The sequence below is a fragment of the Cervus canadensis genome, chromosome 12 (assembly GCF_019320065.1).
Source record: "Cervus canadensis isolate Bull #8, Minnesota chromosome 12, ASM1932006v1, whole genome shotgun sequence".
Classification (NCBI taxonomy): domain Eukaryota; kingdom Metazoa; phylum Chordata; class Mammalia; order Artiodactyla; family Cervidae; genus Cervus; species Cervus canadensis.
In genome coordinates this window covers 62,089,191-62,111,102 of record NC_057397.1, presented here as the reverse complement: position 1 = coordinate 62,111,102, position 21,912 = coordinate 62,089,191, and the positions used below count along the sequence as shown (strand labels likewise).

General features: G+C 40.4%; 1 protein-coding gene across 1 annotated transcript in view; it reads right to left on the bottom strand.

The window, feature by feature from the left end:
* The window catches only part of STK3 (serine/threonine kinase 3), a 300,126-nt gene that overhangs the window by 232,432 nt on the left and 45,782 nt on the right, over window positions 1–21,912 (bottom strand). Inside the window, exons 2-3 of the mRNA XM_043484504.1 lie at window positions 18,558–18,638; window positions 15,571–15,699 (exon numbers count right to left, since the gene is read on the bottom strand). Of these exons, the coding sequence (XP_043340439.1) occupies window positions 15,571–15,699; window positions 18,558–18,638 (210 nt within the window). The remainder of the gene's footprint in view (window positions 1–15,570; window positions 15,700–18,557; window positions 18,639–21,912) is intronic.

Sequence of the window (21,912 nt, the reverse complement as noted above, 5' to 3'; positions counted from 1 at the left end):
AGAAACCTAAAAGGGCAATTCCATCTCTTGAGGATGAGTCAAGGCAACACCTTTGGGGAAAGGCAAAATTCTCTTCACGTGGCCCATTCTAATACACGGTCAGTTAGATGGACCAAAATCCAACAATTCTGTATCATTTAAAATTGGCCCAGAAAAAATATTTAAGCAGATAGAAACAGCCACCTTAAGGACACATGCTCAAATACAGTTTCTATCATTTATCTCAACATTCATTCACTGACCTTCAACTCAAGCCAAGCATTAGACCACATAAACCAGACACAATTCTGCCTCTCCTATGGCACAAAGTAGCCTGGGATACTCAGGTATCCAGAAGCAAACCGACAAATAAATATGATTACTAATTGCAGTAAGAAAAGGACTGCTATGAGACAAACTGGATGAGATTTTATTTTGCATTCATTATTTCTGCTAGTAAAATTGTTCCTAGTTCATATGCAAGAATGGAATAGTGCAAAGGAAGCTGCTAGAGGAGAGTCTGAGCCCTTGATCCTCCATAACTGCTCACTTATAAGTAAAATGAGGGCTTCCCTGGTAGCTCAGCTGGTAAAGAATCTGCCTGCAATGCAGGAGACCTGGGTTCAATCCCTGGATTGGGAAGATCCCCTAGAGAAGGGAATGTCTACCCACTCCAGTATTCTGGTCTGGAGAATTCCATGGACTGTATATAGTTCATGGGGTTGCAAAGAGTCAGACATGACTGAGTGACTTTCACACACTTTCCATGGTAGCCCCTGTCTTGGGAAGCACTGGAATATATGAAAAACTTTGAAAGTAGACATGGGTGAGCTTTTAACAACAAAGCTAGCATTTCACATGCTAGCCAGATTATGCTCAAAACCCTTCAAGCTAGGCTTCAACACTATGTGAACCGAGAACTTCTGGATGCACAAGATGGATTTACAAAACGCAGAGGAACCAGAGAGCAAATTGCCGACATCCTATGGATCTTAGAAAAAGCAAGGGGATTCCAGAAAAGCATCTATTTCTGCTTCCCTGACTATATTAAAGCCTTTGATTGTGTGGATCACAACCAGATCACCTGGCCCGCCTCCTGAGAAATCTGTGTGCAGGACAAGAAGCAACAGTTAGAACCAGACATGGGACAACAGACTAGCTCAAAATTGGGAAAGGAGTACGTCAAGGCTGTATATTGCCACCCTGCTTATTTAACTTATATGCAGAGTACATCATGGGAAATGCCAGGCTGTATGAATCACAACCTGGAATCAAGATTGCCAGGAGAAATATCAACAACCTCAGTCATGCAGATGATAGGACTCTAACAGCAGAAAGAGAAGAGGAACTAAAGAGCCTGTTGATGAAGGTCAAAGAAGAGAGTGAAAAAGCTGGCTTAAAACTCAACACTCAAAAAACTAAGATCATGGCATCTGGTCCCATCACTTCACGACAAACAGATGAAGAAAAACTGGAAACAAAGACAGACTCTATTTCCTTGGGCTCCAAAATCACTACAGACAGTGACTGCAGCCGTGAAATTAAAAAACACTTGATCTTTGCAAGAAAAGCTATGACAAACCTAGACGCATATTAAAAAGCGGAGACGTCACTTTGCTAACAAAGATCCATATAGTCAAAGCTATGGTTTTTCCAGTAGTCATGTATGGATGTGAGAGCTGGACCATAAAGAAGAATGACAGCTGAAGAATAGATGCTTTTGAACTGTGCAGCTGGAGAAGACTCTTGAGAGTCCCTTGGACAGCAAGGAGATCAAACCAGTCCATCCTAAAGGAAACCAACCCTGAATATTCATTGGAAACATTGATGCTGAAGCTGAAGCTCCAATACTTTAGCCACCCAATGTGAAGAGCTGACTCACTGGAAAACACCCTGATGCTGGGAAAGATTGAGGGCAGGAGAATAAGGGGACGAAAGAGGATGAGATGGTTGGATGGCCATCACCAACTCAAAGGACAGGAGCCTGAGCAAACTCTGGGAGATGATGAAAAACAGGAAAGTCTGGTGTGCCGCAGTCCATGGGGTCACAAAGAGTCGGACACGACTTAGCAACTGAATAATAATAAAACTGTTTACTCAGTTGACCCATTCCTTCCCACAGAAACCACAGTAAAGGCTCCTGCCCACATTTCCCTCTCTCACCATCTGCCTCCTGACTGACCCTGGTGTTTCCCCCCATGGGTCCTCCCTCTCTCACCCCATCCTTCTCGGATCTGTGTGTACAACAATCTATCTCCGGATATGCTAGTCTCATCATAACTGAATAATAATAAAACCTACATTTTAAAAAACAGATGGTGGCTTTGAGAGAGAGTAGAAGAAATAGAAAACAAATTAAAGAAAGATTTCCAAGGTCCACTCAATGCAATTCCTTATCTTATTGGATTATAGCTGTTTTACAGTGTTGTGTTGGAGAAGGAAATCACAACCCACTCCAGTGTTCTTGCCTTGGAAATCCCATGGACACAGGAGCCTGGTGGGTTACAGTCCATGGGGTCACAAAAGAGTCACAACTAAACAACAATAACAATGTTGTACCAGTTTCTGCTATCCATCAGTGGGTCATCTACACATATACATATATCCCCTCTTTTATGGATTTGCTTCCCACTTAGGTCACCACAGATACACAACACCAATTTGATGATGATGTACACTGGCAAGTTAGAAGACAATAAGCAAGGTTTCTACTGCGTTTTACCCACTGTGTTTCCTTTCAGCTGCACACTAAGTATAAATTTAAGATTGACAAATTAAAAGATTAAAACTTCAAGCCAACACTTTGAAAAATTACAAACACAGACACAAAATCAGCTCAGACAGTTCAAGACCTGGGACTTTAACTCAGTCTGTTTCCATAGACATAAATGTCACTCATTCATCATTCATTCATTACCATTTTAAACATAATCAACAAACATTCACTGAACAACATATAGAGTCCTGTGGCAGATGCTAGGGAGAAAAACAGGTAGACTTTAGGTTAGTGACAAACAAGAAAAGGCAGTCCAGGCAATGGGGAACCCATGAAGAGTTTATGCAAGAAAATAATACAATCAAATAGCACTGAAGGAGGAATAGCCAGTGCAAGACTGCCAGGGGTCAAAGGTGACAGAGTCAAAGCTGTGGGCAAGTCAGCTAACTGTACAATTATTTAGATATACTGACGTCTTTTTTTCAAACCACACACTGATTATTAAAGGCTGGAGAGGAAGCAAAGAGAGCTTCCTTCAAAACACTAGCTCAGTGTTACTTATAATTTTAAGCAACATACAAAGTTTTAGTTCGGCCATAATGCCTAAGAATCTTGACTAAGCCACCGTATGGACTTATAGGACATATGAGAACCCAGCAATTCTGTGTATTCTTGGCATGGTCAAATACAACAGTTAAATATGACTTTGAAAATTCCAGTGGGTGGAGGGACAAGGAAGACACAAGTGAAATTACAGTACACACCGGGAAGCAAAAGTGAAACGCGATGCCTTGATAACTGGGGGAAACTCAGGAGGCAGTCTACTCCTTCTTCCAGTGCCATCCCCGTACCTCTCACTCTCCCGGCCCATTCACTTCCTTTCCCCTATTTAACACTTTCAGCCCAATGAAACTACACAGCATGCTTTTTTCTTTTTGCTTTCTTGGCTTCCTCTCATCTCATGCCTAATGTATCAATCCTTGCCACTCCTCTGTTTCCATTTCATAAACCCCCAAATTCTTGTCCTAAAGGTCTTCCTCTGTTATCACAACTCAAAATAGAAGTAGTGTTTTAAAAAAAAAAAAAAAAGTGAGGGGGAAAGAAACAAGAAAAACCAGAGGGGGAAGAGAATAGAAAACTTTCCTTACCTATTTGTTCCTTACACAGACACTACTTGTGGTAAACACTATTATGTTTGGACTGAATCATTCATTATATTTAAGCTTCTTACAGAGATTCAAATGTTAACTTTTCCTGTCTAAAAGGTAATTAAATTTGTATGTTAACTTGAATTTCAACTTAATTGAAGAAAATCATGTTTTGTTAAAGGTATTTTTTTTAATAACAGGTTTAGATTACAGTCACAACAAAACTGAGTGAAATGTAAAGAGATTTCTTATATACTGCCTGCCCCCCCCCCCCAACATGTATAGCTTTCCCATTATCAACATCCCCTACCAGAGTGGGACATTTGTTACAACCGAAAAACCTATACTGACACACATCACTGTCAACCAAAGTCCATACTTTACATTAGGACTCACTCATGGTGTTGTACATTCTTTGGGTTTCAACTGTATACACCATTATAGCACCATACAGAGTAATTTCACAGCTCCACTTAAGCATTCCCTCCCTCCACCATCCTAACCCCAGGCAACCACCGATGTTTTTACTGTCTCTATAAGATTTTTCTGCCTGGCTGTCATATGGTTGAAATCATACAATATGTAGCCTTTTCAGATCCTCCTCTTTCACCAGTAATACCCAAACTTCCTCTATGTATCCTCATGGCTTGATAGCTCATTTCCTTTTGTATGTGCTAAGTCACTTCAGTCATGCCCAACTCTTTGCAACCCCATGGACTGTAACCTCCAGGCAAAATACTGGAGTGAGTCGCCATGCTTTCCTCCAGGTGATCTTCCTGACCCAGGGATCAAACCCACGTCTCTTATGTCTCCTACATTGGCAGGCGGGCTCTTTACCACTAGTGCAACTGAATAATATTCCATTGTCTGGATATATACCACAGATTACCCATCTGCTTACTGAAGGACATCTTGGTTGGTTCAAAGGAGCAAGACTGCTGGATAATATGGTTAAAAGAATGTTTAGTTTCAGAATAAAACTGTCAAACTGACTTCTAAACAGGCAATATGATTTTGCATTCCGACCAGCAAAGAAAAGAAGTTCCTTTAGCTCCACAATCTCACCAGCTTTTGGTGCTGTCAGTCTTCTGGATTTGGGGCAGTGCAACAGGTGTATAGTAGTATCTCATTTTAATTTGTATTTCTTTGATGACATAGAATGTGGGGCATCTTTTCATATCTTTATTTGCTATCTGTATATCTTGTCTGGTGAGATGTCGATTAAGGCCTTTGGTTCATTTTTTAATTGAGCTATTTGCATGTGGAGTTTTTTAAATTCTTCGTATATTTTGGATAACAATCCTTTATCAGATAAGTCTTTTGCAAATATTTTCTAAGGTATACTTTTAATGTTCCCATTATGAGCATGTGATAATTAAAATACGAAAGAAATGACTATTTTTCATTGCATAAGTTTCATCAACACCCTTCTACAATCTTCACAGTGTTCTAAATCAATAGGGGTAATACAGTGTTTTCACAAAGGCAATGTGAATGCTCTCCTATGAAAACGGAATTTTTTCCAAAATAAATCTAAACCATAGCAAGTGGTTTTTTGGCCCACTCAAAAAATGAATACATATACATGAGCTGGTAAAAACTGCCAAAGTTAATCACAAATCCTTCAATATGGTGAGTGTCTTTTTTTTTTTTTTAATCAGCAACACTGTTCAAACACAATCTCACCCAGAAGCATCAGCAAACAGAACAGATGGGACAGGAGCTGCTCTGGAAGAAGACTCTGAGCAGACAAGCTAGAAACTCACTATTTCTACCACATGGATCACCTCTCTCTCTTTGCCCAGTAAATCAAGTCATCCTTTTCCCCTGAATTTCCAATAGCGAGGCCTTACATGTCTTCCAGTACAATACAGTATGTACTGTATTCTTTCAATACAATATGTTCTCTGTTTACCCCCATCACAGCTCTTATCACACTATATTGAAACAGCCTGTCCATTCATCTGCCTAGTCCATATGAGTGAAAGTCCATCCAAAGTCTGGTTCATTCATTGTTATACCCCTCATGCACAGCACAGAAGGGCTGCCCTCAGGAGTAGGCACTCAATATATATTAGGTGAATAAATTTATTTACATAATATATATGCTGAATTTGGATTTTATATAAATGTATACATTTACGTAGAAGGGCTTCCCCAGTGGTCAGTGGTAAAGAATCTGCCTGCCAATGCAGGAGATGCAGGTTTGATCCCTGGGACAGGAAGATCCCCTGGAGGAGGAAAGGGTAACCCACTGCAGTATTCTTGCCTGGAAAATTCCCTGGACAGAGGAGCTTGGTGAACTACAGTCCATGGGGTTGCAGAGAGTCAGATACGACTTAGCGACTAAACAACAACAACAACGTATATATAGAATAACTCAGGTGAATAATTGTGCGCCCTAATGCATGTGTTAACAACACATTTCTCCTGGTTTAGATATGAGAAGTTCCTTTGCTAAGAGAGTTAAGTACCACGAGTGTAGAGGTTTGTGGTTCCCTTGTATGCATGTTACTTGGGCACATGGTATTCAAAAGAACTGCTGACCAGCTCTTGCCTCCATCTCTAGCCTTGCCTTGAGAGTCAGTACTTTACTTTGAACTGTTGGAATCTTTGTATAGATATTGCTTTCTTCAGCAATGCCCCTGCAGTCAGCAAATACGGCTCCTCATATCATCCTAGTCATTAGCTGTGATCTAGGACAATCCATGTAAAATCTCTAGATCTCATTATCTGTACCTGTAAAATACTTCTTTATTATGCTTTAGCACCAGAACCTTAAATAAAATTTTAGAATGAGCGCCAATATAGAGAAGAAGATAAAAGTAAGAGCTAAATTTCTTACTCTGCTTGATTCTTCACTGTTTGAGGAAAACACCCCTAGAAGGACATCCTTAGAGAAGAGTACATTGGAAAAGCTCAAAAATACACCTACAGAGGTTTAGTCAAGCACCAACATTCGATGATTTACACATTCAACAAATACTTACTAAATACCTATTCTGTGTCAAGCGCTGGACTAGACAAAAGCTTCAACCATAAACAATGCAGATGGGTTCCCCCAAATATTTATGCCAAAAAGCTGTATTGAATACGTGTTGAGTATGCACTAAAATGAACAAAAAATTTAAAACGTCCTCCGGTCTCTTTTTACAGTGTAGAAAGCAAGACAATTTGCAAAATAACCAAACAGCTGTATTGACTTAAGAAAATATATCAGTTTCAAAAATACAAATCTCATTTTCTCTAGCTGAAATTCTACTATTTTATGTGGGCATTTTTCAATTTATACTGTTTCGTCCAAATCATTTTTACACCTATTCTCAAAAACACATCTGCATTAACACTAAGTAATTAGTAGCTAAAATGTAATGCTTGCTTCTGCCATTTCCCAGTTTTTCACTCACCTTATCTTTTAGCACTTTTCAGTTCAGTTCAGTCGCTCAGTCGTGTCTGACTCTTTGCGACCCCATGAATCGCAGCATGCCATGCCTCCCTGTCCATCACAAACTCCTGGAGTTTACTCAAACTCATGCCCATCGAGTCGGTGATGCCATCCAGCCGTCTCATCCTCTGTCGTCCCCTTCTCCTCCTGCCCCCAATCCCTCCCAGCATCAGGGTCTTTTCCAATGAGTCAACTCTTCGCATGAGGTGGCCAAAGTACTGGAGTTTGAGCTTCAACATCAGTGCTTCCAATGAATATTCAGGACTGATTTCCTTTAGGATGGATTGGTTGGATCTCCTTGCAGTCCAAGGGACTCTCAAGAGTCTTCTCCAACACCACAGTTCAAAAGCATCAATTCTTTAGCGCTCAGCTTTCTTTATAGTCCAACTCTCACATCCATACATGACTACTGGAAAAACCATAGCTTTGATTAGACGGACCTTTGTTGGCAAAGTAATGTCACTGCTTTTTAATATGCCATCTAGGTTGGTTACAACTCTTCTTCCAAGGAGTAAGTGTCTTTTAATTTCATGGCTACAGTCACCACCTGCAGTGTTTTTGGAGTCCCAAAAAATAAAGCCAGCCACTGTTTCCACTGTTTCCCCATCTAATTGCCATGAAGTGATGGGACCAGATGCCATGATCTTAGTTTTCTGAATGCTGAGTTTTAAGCCAACCTTTTCGCTCTCCTCTTTCACTTTCATCAAGAGGCTCTTTCGTTTTTCTTCGCTTTCTGCCATAAGGGTGGTGTCATCTGCATATCTGAGGTTATTGATATTTCTCCCAGCAATCTTGATTCCAGCTTCATGCAACCTAGTGTTTCTCATGATGTACTCTGCATATATGTGAAACAAGCAGGGTGACAATATCAGCCTTGACGTACTCCTTTCCCTATTTGGAACCAGTCTATTGTTTCAGGCGCAGTTCTAACTGTTGCTTCTTGACCTGCATACAGATTTCTCAAGAGGCAGGTCAGGTGGTCTGGTAGTCCCATGTCTTTAAGAATTTTCCAGAGTTTGTTGTGGTCCACACAGTCAAAGGCATTGGCATAGTCAATAAAGCAGAAGTAGCTGTTTTTCTGGAACTCTCTTGCTTTTTCGATGATCCAACAGATGCTGGCAATTTGATATCTGGTTACTCTGCCTTTTCTAAATCCTCTGGAAGTTCACGGTTCACATACTGTTGAAGACTGGCTTGGAGAATTTTGAGCATTACTTTGCTAGCGTGTGGAATGAGTACAATTGTGTGATAGTTTGAGAATTCTTTGGCATTGCCTTTCCTTGGGATTGGAATGAAAACTGACCTTTTCCAGTCCTGTGGCCACTGCTGAGTTTTCCAGATTTGCTGGCATATTGAATGCAGCACTTTCACAGCATCAACTTTTAGGATTTGAAAGAGTTCAACTGGAATTCCATCACCTCCACTAGCTTTGTTTGTAGTGATGCTTCCTAAGGCCCACTTGACTTCGCATTCCAGGATGTCTGGCTCTAGGTTGGTAATCACATCATTGTGATTATATGGTTCATGAAGATCTTTTTTGTAGAGTTCTTCTGTGTATTCTTGCCATCTCTTCTTAATAGCTTCTGCTTCTGTTGGGTCCATACCAGTTCTGTCCTTTATGGTGCCCATCTTTGCATGAAATGTTCCCTTGGTATCTCTAATTTTCTTGAAGAGATGTCTAGTCTTTCCCATTCTATTGTTGTCCTCTATTTCTTTGCACTGATCACTGAGGAAGGCTTTCTTATCTCTTCTTGCTCTTCTTTGGAACTCTGCATTCAAATGGGTATATCTTTCTTTTTCTCCTTTGCCTTTCACTTCTCTTCTATTCACAACTATTTGTAAGGCCTCCTCAGACAACCATTTTGTCTTTTTTGCATTTCTTTTCCTTGGGGATGGTCTTGATCCCTGCCTCCTGTACAATGCCATGAACCTCCGTCCATAGTTCTCCAGGCACCCTGTCTATCAGATCTAATCCCGTGAATCTATTTCTGACTTCCACTGTATAATCATAAGGGATTTAATTTAGGTCATACCTGAATGGTCTAGTGGTTTTCCCTACTTTCTTCAATTTAAGCCTGAATTTGGCAATAAGGAGTTCATGGTCTATGCCACAGTCAGCTCCCAGTCTTGTTTTTGCTGACTGTATAGAACTTCTCCATCTTTGGCTGCAAAGAATCTGATTTCGGTATTGACCATCTGGTGATGTCCATGTGTACAGTCTTTTCTTGTGTTGTTGGAAGAGGGTGTTTGCAATGACCAGCGCGTTCTCTTGGCAAAACTCTATTGGATTTTGTCCTGCCTCATTCTGTATTCCAAGACCAAATTTGCCTGTTACTCCAGATATCTCTTGACTTCCTCTTTTGCATTCCAGTTCCCTATAATGAAAAGGATTTCTTTTTTGGGTGTTAGTTCTAGAAGGTCTTGTAGGTCTTCATAGAACCATTCAACTTCAGCTTCTTCAGCATTACTGGTTGGGACATAGACTTGGATTACTGTGATATGGAATGGTTTGCCTTGGAAGCGAACAGAGACCATTCTGTCGTTCTCTGGGTGCAGCAGACCTGGGTGTGGCAAAAGCCCTCTTGGAGGAGGTCGCCGTTCACCCCACCATAGAGCTGCCAGAACTTACACGGGACTGGGAAACAAACTCTTGGCAGGCACAAAAAGAAACTTGTGCACACTGGCCCCCAGGAGAAAGGAGCAGTGACCCCACAAGAGACTGACCCAGACTTGCCCATAAGTGTCCAGGAGTCTCCAGCGGAGGCGTGGGTTGGCCATGGCCTGCTGCAGGGCTGGGGGTACTGATTGCAGCAGTGTATGCATGGGACCTTTTGATGGAGGTCGCCATTATCTTCATTACCTCCACCATAGTTTGGCCCCAGGTAAATAACAGGGAGGGAACACAGCCCCACATATCAACAGAAAACTGGATTAAAGATGTACTGAACATGGCCCCGTGCATCAGAACAAGACCCAATTTCCCCCTCAGTCAGTCTCTCCCATCAGGAAGCTTCCATAAGCCTCTTACCCGTCTCCAACAGAGGGCAGACAGACTGAAAACCACAATCACAGGAAACTAACCAATGATCACATGGACCACAGCCTTGTCTAACTCAATGAAACTATGAGCCATGCCATGTAGGGCCACCCAAGACGGATGGGTCATGGTGGAGAGTTCTAACAAAATGTGGCCCACTGGAGAAGGGAATGGCAAACCACTTCAGTATTCTTGCCTTGAAAACCCCATGAACAGTGTGAAAAGGCAAAAAGATACGACACTGAAAGATGAACTCCCGAGGTTGGTAAGTGCCCAATGTGCTACTGGAGATCAGTGAAGAAATAACTCCAGAAAGAACAAAGAGACAAAGACAAAGCAAAAACAACACCCAGCTGTGGATGTGACTGGTGATGGAAGTAAAGTCCGATGCTGTAAAGAACAATTCTGCATAGGAACCTGGAATGTTAGGTCCATGAATCAAAGCAAATTGAAAGTGGTCAAACAGGAGATGGCAAGAGTAAATGTCGACATTCTAGGAATCAGCGAACTAAAATGGACTGGAATGGGTGAATTGAACTCAGATGACCATTATATCTACTACTGTGGGCAAAAATCCTTTAGAAGAAATGAAGTAGCCATCATAGTCAACAAAAGAGTCCAAAATACAATACTTGGATGCAATCTCAAAAATGACAAAATGACATTACTTGCTGCTTATTTTATATTTATTTTAGAGTATGGAAATGTTAGACAAAAAGCAAATTGGAGTAATTTTCTTATTCAAGTTCAAAATGGGTTGTAAAGCAGCAGAGACAACTCACAACACCAGCAATGCATTTGGCCCAGGGACTGCTAACGAATGTACCATGCAGGAGTGGTTCAAGAAGTTTTGCAAAGGAGATGAGAGCCTTGAAGATGAGGAGTGCAGTAGCTGGCCATCTGAAGTTGACAAAGACCAACCGAGAGGACCATCTAAGCTGACCCTCTTACAACTTCACGAGAAGTTGCCAAAGAACTCAATCTCAATCATTCTACGGTCGTTTGGCATTTGAGGCAAATAAGAAATGTGAAAAAACTTGGTAAGTGGGTACCTCCTGAACTGACTGAAAATCAAACAAATTGTCGTTCTGAAGTGCTGTCTTCTCTTATTCTGTGTAACAACGACAAACCATTTTTCAATCAGATTGTGACCTGCAACGAAAGCGGATCTTATGCAACAACCAGCTCAGTGGTGGGACCAAGAAGAAGCTCCAAAGCACTTTCCAGAGCCAAACTTGCATCAAAAAAAGATCATGGTCACTATTTGGTGGTCAGCTGCCCAATTGATCCACGACAGCTTTCTGAATCCCAGCAACACCATTATATCTGAGAAGTATGCTCAGTAAATCAATGCAAGGCACAGAAAACTGCCACACCTGCCGCCATCACTGCTCAACAGAAAGGGCCCAATTGTTCTCCACAACACCACTAGACCACACACTGCACAACCAACATGTCAAAAGTTGAACGAATTGGGTTACAAAACTTTGCCTCATCCATCATATTCACCTGAACTCTCAGACAACTGACTATCACTTCTTGAAACGTCTCCCAACAACTTTTTGCCAGGAAAATGAATGCTTCCACCATCAGCAGGAGACAGAAAATGCTTTCCAAGAGTTCCTCAAATCCCAAAGCATGAATTTTTATGCTACAGGAATAAACAAACTTATTTCTCATTGGCAAAAATGTATTGACTGTAATGGTTTCTATTTTGATCAACAAATGTGTTTAAGCCTAGTTACAATTACTTAAAATTCACATTCCAAAACTGCAATTACGTTTGCATCAAGCTAATATCAATATATGTTTCACCATTTCATTCAACAAATCCTTTGACAAGTACTTACTATGTGCAAGGCGTTCTGCTATAAAGTGGTACAAAATTTCTAGAATTTGTTTACATTTTCTACCCCTTCGGGCTTCACTAGTGGCTCAGATGTTAAAGAATTCAACTGCAATGCAGCAGACCCGGGTTCAACCCTTGGGTTGGGAAGCTCCCCTGGAGAAAAGATTGGCAACCTGCTCCAGTATTCTTGCCTGAGAAATCCTAAGGACAGAGAAGCCTGGTGGGGGGTTGAAAAGAGTCAGACACTGAGCAACTAACACTTTCTACCCCTTTAATTCATTACTTTTTTTTTCCAGTTAGTAGTTTAAAGTACATAACAAGAACAAATATCAAATTTCCCTAGGGTTCCCTCAGCCTACAATGCTCTTTCACACTCTCCTTATCCATACATACTTATTCACATTCATTGAACAAAAGTACAGTGCGAGGTACTATAATGTGTGCTAAGAAATATGGTTCCTTCTCTCAAGGAATGAAGAAAGGATAAAGACAGTGAAGACATTTCAGAAGGAGACTCTACAAATATTAGTGTCAACAGGGGTATAAGAAAAAGAAACAGATGAGTTCTGTTTTTGAAAAACTAACTAGATGATGATGTCATTAACAAAATAGGGATCTGAATGGTTTGTCTTCCAACAATTAAAAATTTGGTTTTAGAATGTTAAATATAAAGTTGCTTCTGGATAGTCCAGTTGAGTCATCGAGATGGGAATTAGTTAATACTGGTCAGTACTTGAGTAGCCACTATGTGGCAGGATCCAAGGGCACTTAGTAAGACACCACCCCAAACTCAAAAGAATTTAAGTCGGGTGACAGAATGTAAGTAAACAGGTGCTTAAAAGCAAAACTCAGGCAAAAGAGAGGCAGCATAAGCAATGACCAGATGATGCAGGACCCTGGGGTCATCCTTAGGAGACTGGGTTCAGCCAAGCAAGGCAGAGCCACTGAAGGGTTTTAAACAGGGAATGGCTTGGTTAGGTGTGCATTTTAGAAAGAAGACTAACTTCAGGCGGGAAAACAGGCTGGAGCAGGCAAAAATGAAAGACAAAGTGAACACAGGAAGCTGCTGCAGAATTCTGAACAAGAACTGATAGGCACCAAGATGCACAAAGGTTAGGGGAGGAGATGTATTAATAGGTAATATTTGAGACACTGCTTTTTCCTAGACCACACTCGATTTAAATCACTAAAGCACAACACTAGAAACTGAACTATTTTTAATCATTACAGTAAAATAATCATAGTTACATGCAAACGTTAAGCAACTGAAGGGCCCAGCACTACACTATGTCCAGTCTTTCCTTCTCTACATCAAACTATGGGACCCACATTCTTATGAAGTTATCAAATAAATAGCAAGGTCTGGAAAAATTCTGCAAATATATATTTTGATCAGGGAACTGAGGAATGTATGTTTTTTCTATAACCACTTTACATGGCCTTCATGAAAAATACATAATATGATCTAAATATACAGCACACAATAAAGAGCAAAATTGAACAGACCCAAGCAACAAAGTTCCTCTATGATTATTCAGTCACTTCATTAACCAAAGAGCTTATAATATATGGAGCTTATATACCTTTAGAAAAGGAAGTTTTCTATACATCTCTTACTAATAGGGCCCAATGATTTGATTAAAGGTGACAATGTGTCTAGACTCCTTTAAGTTCACCAGCTCTAAGTCACCATGTGATGCAATTCTGATGAATAAAATATAAGCTGAGGGTTTCTGGGGAAGCCCTTTCCTGCTTCTCATCTTCCTCCCGTCTGGAATGTAGATAAAAGGCTGAAGCAGCCCTCTTGTAACTATGAGGAAATAAGCATGAGAACAAAGACTACGTGCTAGGTGGCTAACCCTACCTAGAGACCTTTTATACAGGGAGAACAATAAATTCCTCTTCGATTAACTGTAGACTCTGCATCCCTTAGGAAAGGCCAGGCTACTTAATAGGTCAGCTTCATGGTCAGTTCCATTTACCTACCAAACTCATTTCAGACCAATCACTGTCTCTTACTTTCCACCCCAGTAATTCTAAACCCCATCAGAACAGCACATAACAGTGAGCTGTTTTTCACCTTTCTACTTTTAATTCTCTACATTCTCTCATCCCTCCATTTCTTCACCAGACTTACACTTCCTCAGCACTCCAGACCTCCTGACTCCTAGCTGAGGTAGGTGCCCTCCATCCTTGTTCTTACATCTCCTCACATGTATAATGACTGCACTGTACTACAGCTATTCACTTAAGTATCTGTCTTCCCAACTAAATTACCAGCTCCTCAAGAAGAAAACCAATGTCTAGTTTCCCTGGTATTCCTAGATCCTGTGACAATACCTGGCACACTAGGGATGTCCAGTAAATGTTTGCTGAATAAATGAAAGTTACATAAAACATGACTTTTAATTTTTGTTGTTTAGTTGCTCAGTTGTGTCTGACTCTTTGCGGCCCCATGGACTGCAGCACACCAGGCTTCCCTGTCTTTCACTATCTCCCGGAGTCAGCTCAAACTCATGTCCCTTGAGTCAGTGATGCTATCCAACCATCTCATCCTCTGTCATCCCCTTCTTCTCCTGCCTTCAATCTTTCCCAGCATCAGGGTGCTTTCCAGTGAGTCAGTTCTTCACATCAGGAGGCCAAAGTATCAGAGCTTCATCTTCAGCATCAGTCCTTCTAATGAATATTCAGGGTTGGTTTCCTTTAGGATTGACTAGTTTGATCTCCTTGCTGTCGAAGGGCCTCTTAAGAGTCTTCTCCAGCACCACAATTCAAAAGCATCAGTTCTTCAGCACTGAGCATTTTTATGGTCCAACTCTCATATCCATACATGACCACTGGAAAAACCAAAGCTTTGACTATACGGACCTTTGCTGGCAAAGTGATGTCTCTGCTTTTTAATTCACTGTGTAGGTTTGTCATAGCTTTTCTTCCAAGAAGCAAGCATCTTTTAATTTCATGGATGCAGTCACCATCCACAGTGATTCTGGAGCCCAGGAAAACAGTCTGTCACTGTTTCCATTTTTTCCCCATCTATTGGCAACCTCCTCCAGGAGTGTTTTTAATTATTTAAAACAAATTACAGCAAAAGGACTGCTAAATGACTTCTCCCTAACATCAAAAGCTAATTTTCACCTGTAAATTTCCCCTGAAAATGAGAAAAGTGCTTGAGTATATTCTATCACCACATATTGCTTTATAATATCATTTCTGCTTAGAACTGAAATTCCTAAGACAACCCAACAAAGCTATTCTCATCTTTCTTGAAAGATAAGTCTCACCTCTGATGGGAAGTCAGAAGAAAAAACTAAGATGACTGAAGAATACATTTTATTGTACATGACTAGCAAAATTTATCAAAATGAAGGTAAATAAAGAAATAAAATCTCTTCATACCTGTCACATTGCTGCATTATGGAAATTTCTTTGATTATTTCCTGAAGATCTGATTCAACAGGTACTTGTTTAATTGCCACAACTTGACCAGATTCCTTATGTATTGCTTTAAATACACTTCCATAAGACCTAAAAGAAACCAAGACATTCCTTTATTTTTTTCCTTTCAAACATCATAACTATTAGAGAAAGAGTGTGAGTGTTCACATGTACTCTTTTCTAATTTAAAATACTACTCAATGGTGACAAATCAAATGAAATAAATTTTAAAAATGAATTATATCTTAGCTTTAATGCTTCAATTATAGACTTAAAATTCATTAACATCACCAAATTAACAGAAAAAGATCTGCTCTGTTTCTTATGAATGAAAGAAATAGACTTACGGTTTGTCAACTCAAACAACTGCAGCATTAAGAAGATATATAAATGGAAGTTAAAAGAATGGAATATAGAATAAAAACAGCCAAAATCTCATGTTAGGAGAAAAGGCTGATCTCACCTTAAGCAAAGTCATCCCCAAAATATCAGAGTCCCACGCCTGCCCAGGCTGCTTACAAGTAACTGAAACCTCCACCATGGGTTTGTGTGTGTGTGTGTGTGTGTGTGTGTAGTCCTAATTTACACACACGCACATATACAGGTAAACCCACTTTTCAAAAATTCACTTTACGCCCCTTCATTTTTACAAAAGGCCTGGAATAACACCTGTTTCACTAACCAGATGAAATCTGAATAGGATTTACACTTTTACAAAAAAAGGTGAAAACAAAAACAGCATTCAACATTGATTTTTGCAGGAGCCATTAGAGAGGGAGAAAGTACCATGAGCAGCAACAGTGGCACTGCCAAGCTCATTCCTAGAATTACACTCAGCATCTCAGCATCAAGCCACCATATCTCTGAGCTCTGTCTGAGAGGATCTGTGCTTTATCTCACAATTTATTTTGTGTAACCGTTAGCAAGACGTGTTGTAATATATCTGCTTCAGCTCCTCTGTCCATGGAATTCTCGAGGCAAAAATACTGGAGTGGGTAGCCATTCCCTTTCTCCAGGGGATTTTCCCAACCCATAGATCAAACCTGCGACTCTTGCACTGGAGGCAGATTCTTTATCGTTTGAACCACCAGGGAAGCCCTTCTTTGCTTTACGTTTCAACTTACTAAAGGTTTCATAAGAATGCTCTACTTTCAGAGAGCAAGGGAAATCTGTATCTCCCCCTTTGAAGCCATATATATTTGTGTGTGTGAGTGTATATAAATATGTGTGTGTGTGTGTATGCATGCGGGTGTATATATATATATAGCCCCTCAAAAGCTAGTCTAGACTCAAGAGCTAGATTAACTATTGCCAATTAAGCAACACCATCAGTCTCTTCTAAGGTCTTCCTGTCACTACAAAAGAAAACTGGGATCCAGAATTCCCTTCCCTGAATGGATCCCACTTAAGAGTCTGACAATAAGAAGAACATTCATGAAATCTGAATGGCAAAAAGCTGAGGAAAGACCATCACTTTTCAAATACAGCTGCAGCAGATGCCTGACCGAATATCAGATATACGGTGGCTTCCTGCTGAGCTTCTTGATAACCACACACTGCTGCTGCAGACTAAGAGAGCTGGTGGGAGCATCTAAACGACTCTTAGGGATTCCAGCAGAGCCCATGTGAGCTTTTGAGAAACACCACTTCAGTGCTTCAAACTGGGATCTTCAGCATTAGCTTCTCTGAGCTTCAGTGACAGAGTCCATAACCTTTGCATCCCTGGCCTTTGCACAAGTCACCTGAGCTCCAAATTTCATAATGAACTCTTACACCTGGGGTTCACAGAGTAGCCTTTCTTTTCCTAACCATGATGCTACCAATAGTTTTGGGGAAGGCAGTGGTTCCAAGGGAAAGAATCTTAAGAAATGGGAATCTTGGATTAGTTCTTTCTTAAAGATAGTAATGACTTCAATGCAAGGGACAAGCAGAACACTGACAGACTAAAGTATCTGATGGCAGAATAATTATTTAAATTATTATCCTTAGTTCCTGGAGTCTAGGGCAAGTTTTAGAAGATCAAGTACGTGAATCAATCGAATGTTACAGTGAAAATAAGAGTACAAAAACTGCAGAATGGAACAGCTGCTCCTGACTAGGCTGGGAAAGTCAGAAAACAGACCTCACAAGCTCAGGGCTTAAATTCCCAGGCCAAGACTGAGAGGTCCAGAAAACTTCTGAAGGCTTCGAAGAAAAATCTTATTTCTTATACGTCCAGGACTGAGACTTCTGAAACCCAAAATCTAATCTTGCCAGAAGCTGAATTACAATGCAAACTCAATTCACAACCTCACCAGGTCTTACTGTTTCATTATGAGTTCTCTTTCATATCACTACCTAATGTCCCTCTTCATTCTTTATCTGAATATTAACTCCTCTTTACTCACTTACGATCTTTTAACTTTAATTTATGTGATATAAACATTGCCATTCACACTTTCTTTTTGATGTGGTTACCTCTTTCTTATCTAATATGTCTCTAATAGGAAATACCACTATATGTCCACCCTTTGTATTAGGCCTCTTATAAACAGCATATAGCTAAGTTTTGCGTTTTAATTGACCCTAACAGTCTGTCTATGGAAGAACTGACATTTAGTGAAAAATACATTTCACTTTATTCCTTCTAACTTAAATTTATCTTACTATTTTATATTTTTGTTTTCTCTATTTCCTTTTCCCTGTTCTTACTGATCTAATTTGTTTTGTGTTTTATGCCTTTATTACCTTGGAAGTTCTCCTATACTTTTGGTTTTTCATTATGGAGTATGATGTTAGCTTGGGCTTGTCATATATGACCTCTGCTATGTTCAGGTATTGATACATTCCCTCTATACACTTACTGTTTAATTCAATCAAATATACTCTAGTGAAAAACAAATCTTACATGGTATGTTATAATTGTTCTGTCATTATCTAAAAGCTACTTTTGTATTTTTTGTACTTACCCTTCTCCCAGTTTCTCTAATACATCAAAAACTTCTTCAGGCTGTTTAGTCAAACTGTCTTCACTCAGCTTTTTTAGCTTACTAATGAGAAAAACAAAAGAAAAAGCATTTTCTGTAAGATCTCTTATAGATTTTAAAATTTTAAGAGACAATATATTCAGGTGGTTCAAAACTCAAAAATACAAAAAAGTATACAGTATATAGTCTCCTTGTAATTCCTTTTCTTAAACTTCCCAGAAACATCGCAAAGAATAAGCACTTTTATTACCTTCCTGTGGAACCTTTATAAAAATATTTCTATTTCTCCCCCTTTTTAACACACAATATAGCATTTTATACACACGCTGCATATATACTTTTTACACACGCTGTTACATACTTTGATGTTTTCATATAACAACATAAAATCTCTGCTGGAGATCTCTACAACATAAATTCATAGAAAACATCTTCATTCTTTTCTTTTTTCTTAGCAATCCTTTACTTATAGATATCTAGGTTCCCTTTTGCTATTATAAACACTGCAATAAGTAAGCTTATAGGTAAGTCAGCTAATACATGTGCTTGCATATCTTTAGGATAAATTCCCAAACGTGAAACTGTGAGAGCAATAAAATATATAAACACACAAAATATAGACGTTTGTGTGTGTGGCTCAGTCACTTCAGTCATGTCTGACTCTTTATGACCCTATATAGTGTAGACCGCCAGTTTCCTCTGTCCAAGAGCACTGGAGTGGGTTGCCATACCCTCCTCCAGTGGATCTTCCTGACCCAGGGGTCAAATCCGTGTCTCCTGCATCTCCTGCCTTGCAAGCGGATTCTTTATCACTGAACCACCGGTGAAGCCCATATAGAAGTATACATATGATAAGTAAGTACATATACTGTAAGTATGACCATATTTCATAATATAAATTTAATAACATAATAAAATCACTGTTATAATAACTAGATACTATTAAAATTGCTGATTGATTATATGATGGTATATTTTATCTACTACAATTGTACATCACATCAATATGTATGTATATTAATGGACACCAGCAAATTGTCCTCTGGGGGCAATTTACACCAATTTACTTTCCTACTAGTAATACATGAGAAACCTTCTTTTCCCACAATTCCACCTATAGAGTACTAAACTCTATATCTGGATAGAAACATTAAACTTAATATTTGGAAATATTTGTATTTCAGCCAATATATTAGGTAAAAACTTATAACTCAGATTTATTTTGCATTTCTCCTACTGCGAGTGAAGTTGAGCATCTTTTACTACAGTATGAAACAAAATCATCTATTCATGATCTCTACTCCCTTTTCTTCTGGGTTTTTGGTCCTTTTCTTATCTGTACACAGAGATAAGAAAAGGTTTAGGTTGCAAATATTCCCATTTGTAGTGACTTTACTTATGAGTTTTTAGTTTTTATGGGCTACTTGACTGGTTGCCATAGAGAAAACTTTTTAATTTGTTTTTGCTTTTTTAAAAGTTATCCAAAGTATGGCATGGGCAGAAATATCTAGAAACAAGAAGTGAGAGACATTATACATGGTGTGTTTGACAGACCAAAAGTAATTCCATATGAATAAAGTAAAAGTGGTCAGGATGCAGAGGTAAAGAATCAGGTTAGAAAGAGTCTTGTAAACCATGTTAAGGAGCTCTGTTTTTAAAAGATCACCCCCCTGTAATCAAGAGGAAGAACATGCAACAAGCAACAGCAGAGAAGGGAAACTAGCAGGGAGTTGTTCAAAATACGGATGCAAAGAATATAGTAGCAGTGGCAATAAGAACCGAGAGAAGACAAGCTAAGCAAGATACTGAGCAGGCACACTCAACAGAAAGTGGTTTTGATTAAATATGCGGAGATGCAAGAAAGAGAGAAGTTGAGAATGTCTCTTAAGCCTTTGGTTTAAGCAAACGACTAGATGTAATGTTATTTACCAAACTAAAGAATGCAAGAAAAAAGCTTGAAGAGGAACGCATTGGGTTTAACTCCTCTCATCCAAATGTAGATTTCCAGTAACCAACTGTTTATATGAATCCCAGGAGAGATCTGAATTGGCAATGTCATTTTTTGGTGTCATGGTAAAGAATCTACCTGCAATACAGGAGACCCAGGTTCAATCCCTGAATCAGGAAGATCCTCTGGAGAAGGGAATGGCTACCTACTCCAGTACTCTTGCCTGAAGAATTCCATGGACAGAGGAGGCTGGCGGGCTATGGTCCATGGGATTGCAAAGAGTCGGACATGACTGAGTGACTAACACACACATACAGCACACAGATGAAGCCTAAAGGTATGATGAGGGATAAAGCCATCAAGAAAATGTCTAAGAAGAAATAAGGATCAAAGAGAAAAGAGAAGGGGGCGGGGGGAGCCAAGATGGCGGAGGAATAGGACCAGGAGACCACTTTCTCCCCTACAAATTCATTGAAAGAACAATTGAACGCTGAGCAAACTTCACAAAACAACTTCTGATCACTAGCAGAGGACATCAGGTGCCCAGAAAAACAGCCCATTGTCTTCAAAAGGAGGTAGGACAAAATATAAAAGATAAAAAGAGAGACAAAAGAGCTAGGGACGGAGACCCGTCCCGGGAAGGGAGTCTTAATAGAGGAAGTTTCCAAACACCAGGAAACCCTCGCACTGGCGGGTCTGGGGGAAGTTTTCGAATCTCAGAGGGCAACCTAACTGGGAGAAAAAATAAATAAAACCCACAGATTACATGCCTAAAAGCAACTCCCAGCTGAAAAGTACCCCAGACGCCCACATCCGCCACCAGCAAGTGGGGGCGGAAGGGAGAGGAGCAGGCAGCATTGCTCAGGGTAAGGACCAGGTCGAATGCCCTAAGAGCAGTCGGAGGGAGCTTTCGTGAGATAGCAACTTAAACTGTGGGATAGCAAGAGAGAGAGAAAATTAACCGGCCGGAACACACAGCCGGCCATTCGCAGAACAAAGGGACTGAGCAATTCCAGAGAACAGCTAGCCTGCGGCGGACCCGCCCATCCCCTCCGGAGGCAGGAGGCAGGGGGGAGGGGAGGGGGGCAAACTCGGCCCCAGAGAAGGCACCCCTACCAAACTGCAGACAGGCTCCCAGCTTCTAACCAAAGACTTCCTGAGATTCTGGATGGTCGACATCCGCCAGGAGGGTTGCAGCTAGAGGCCAGCACCCAAGAACAGACACAAGGCGCAACGGACTGGCACTCATGGAAACTGAGGCTGGGACCGTGGAGGGGATAAGGCACACGGCACCCGGGGAGAGTGCGCCCCTCAAGCTCCTGGCTGCCTGAGCTGCTCTGGCGGGGAAGGCACAAAACGCAGGCCCAAAGGAGTCTGCACTTTTGTGGA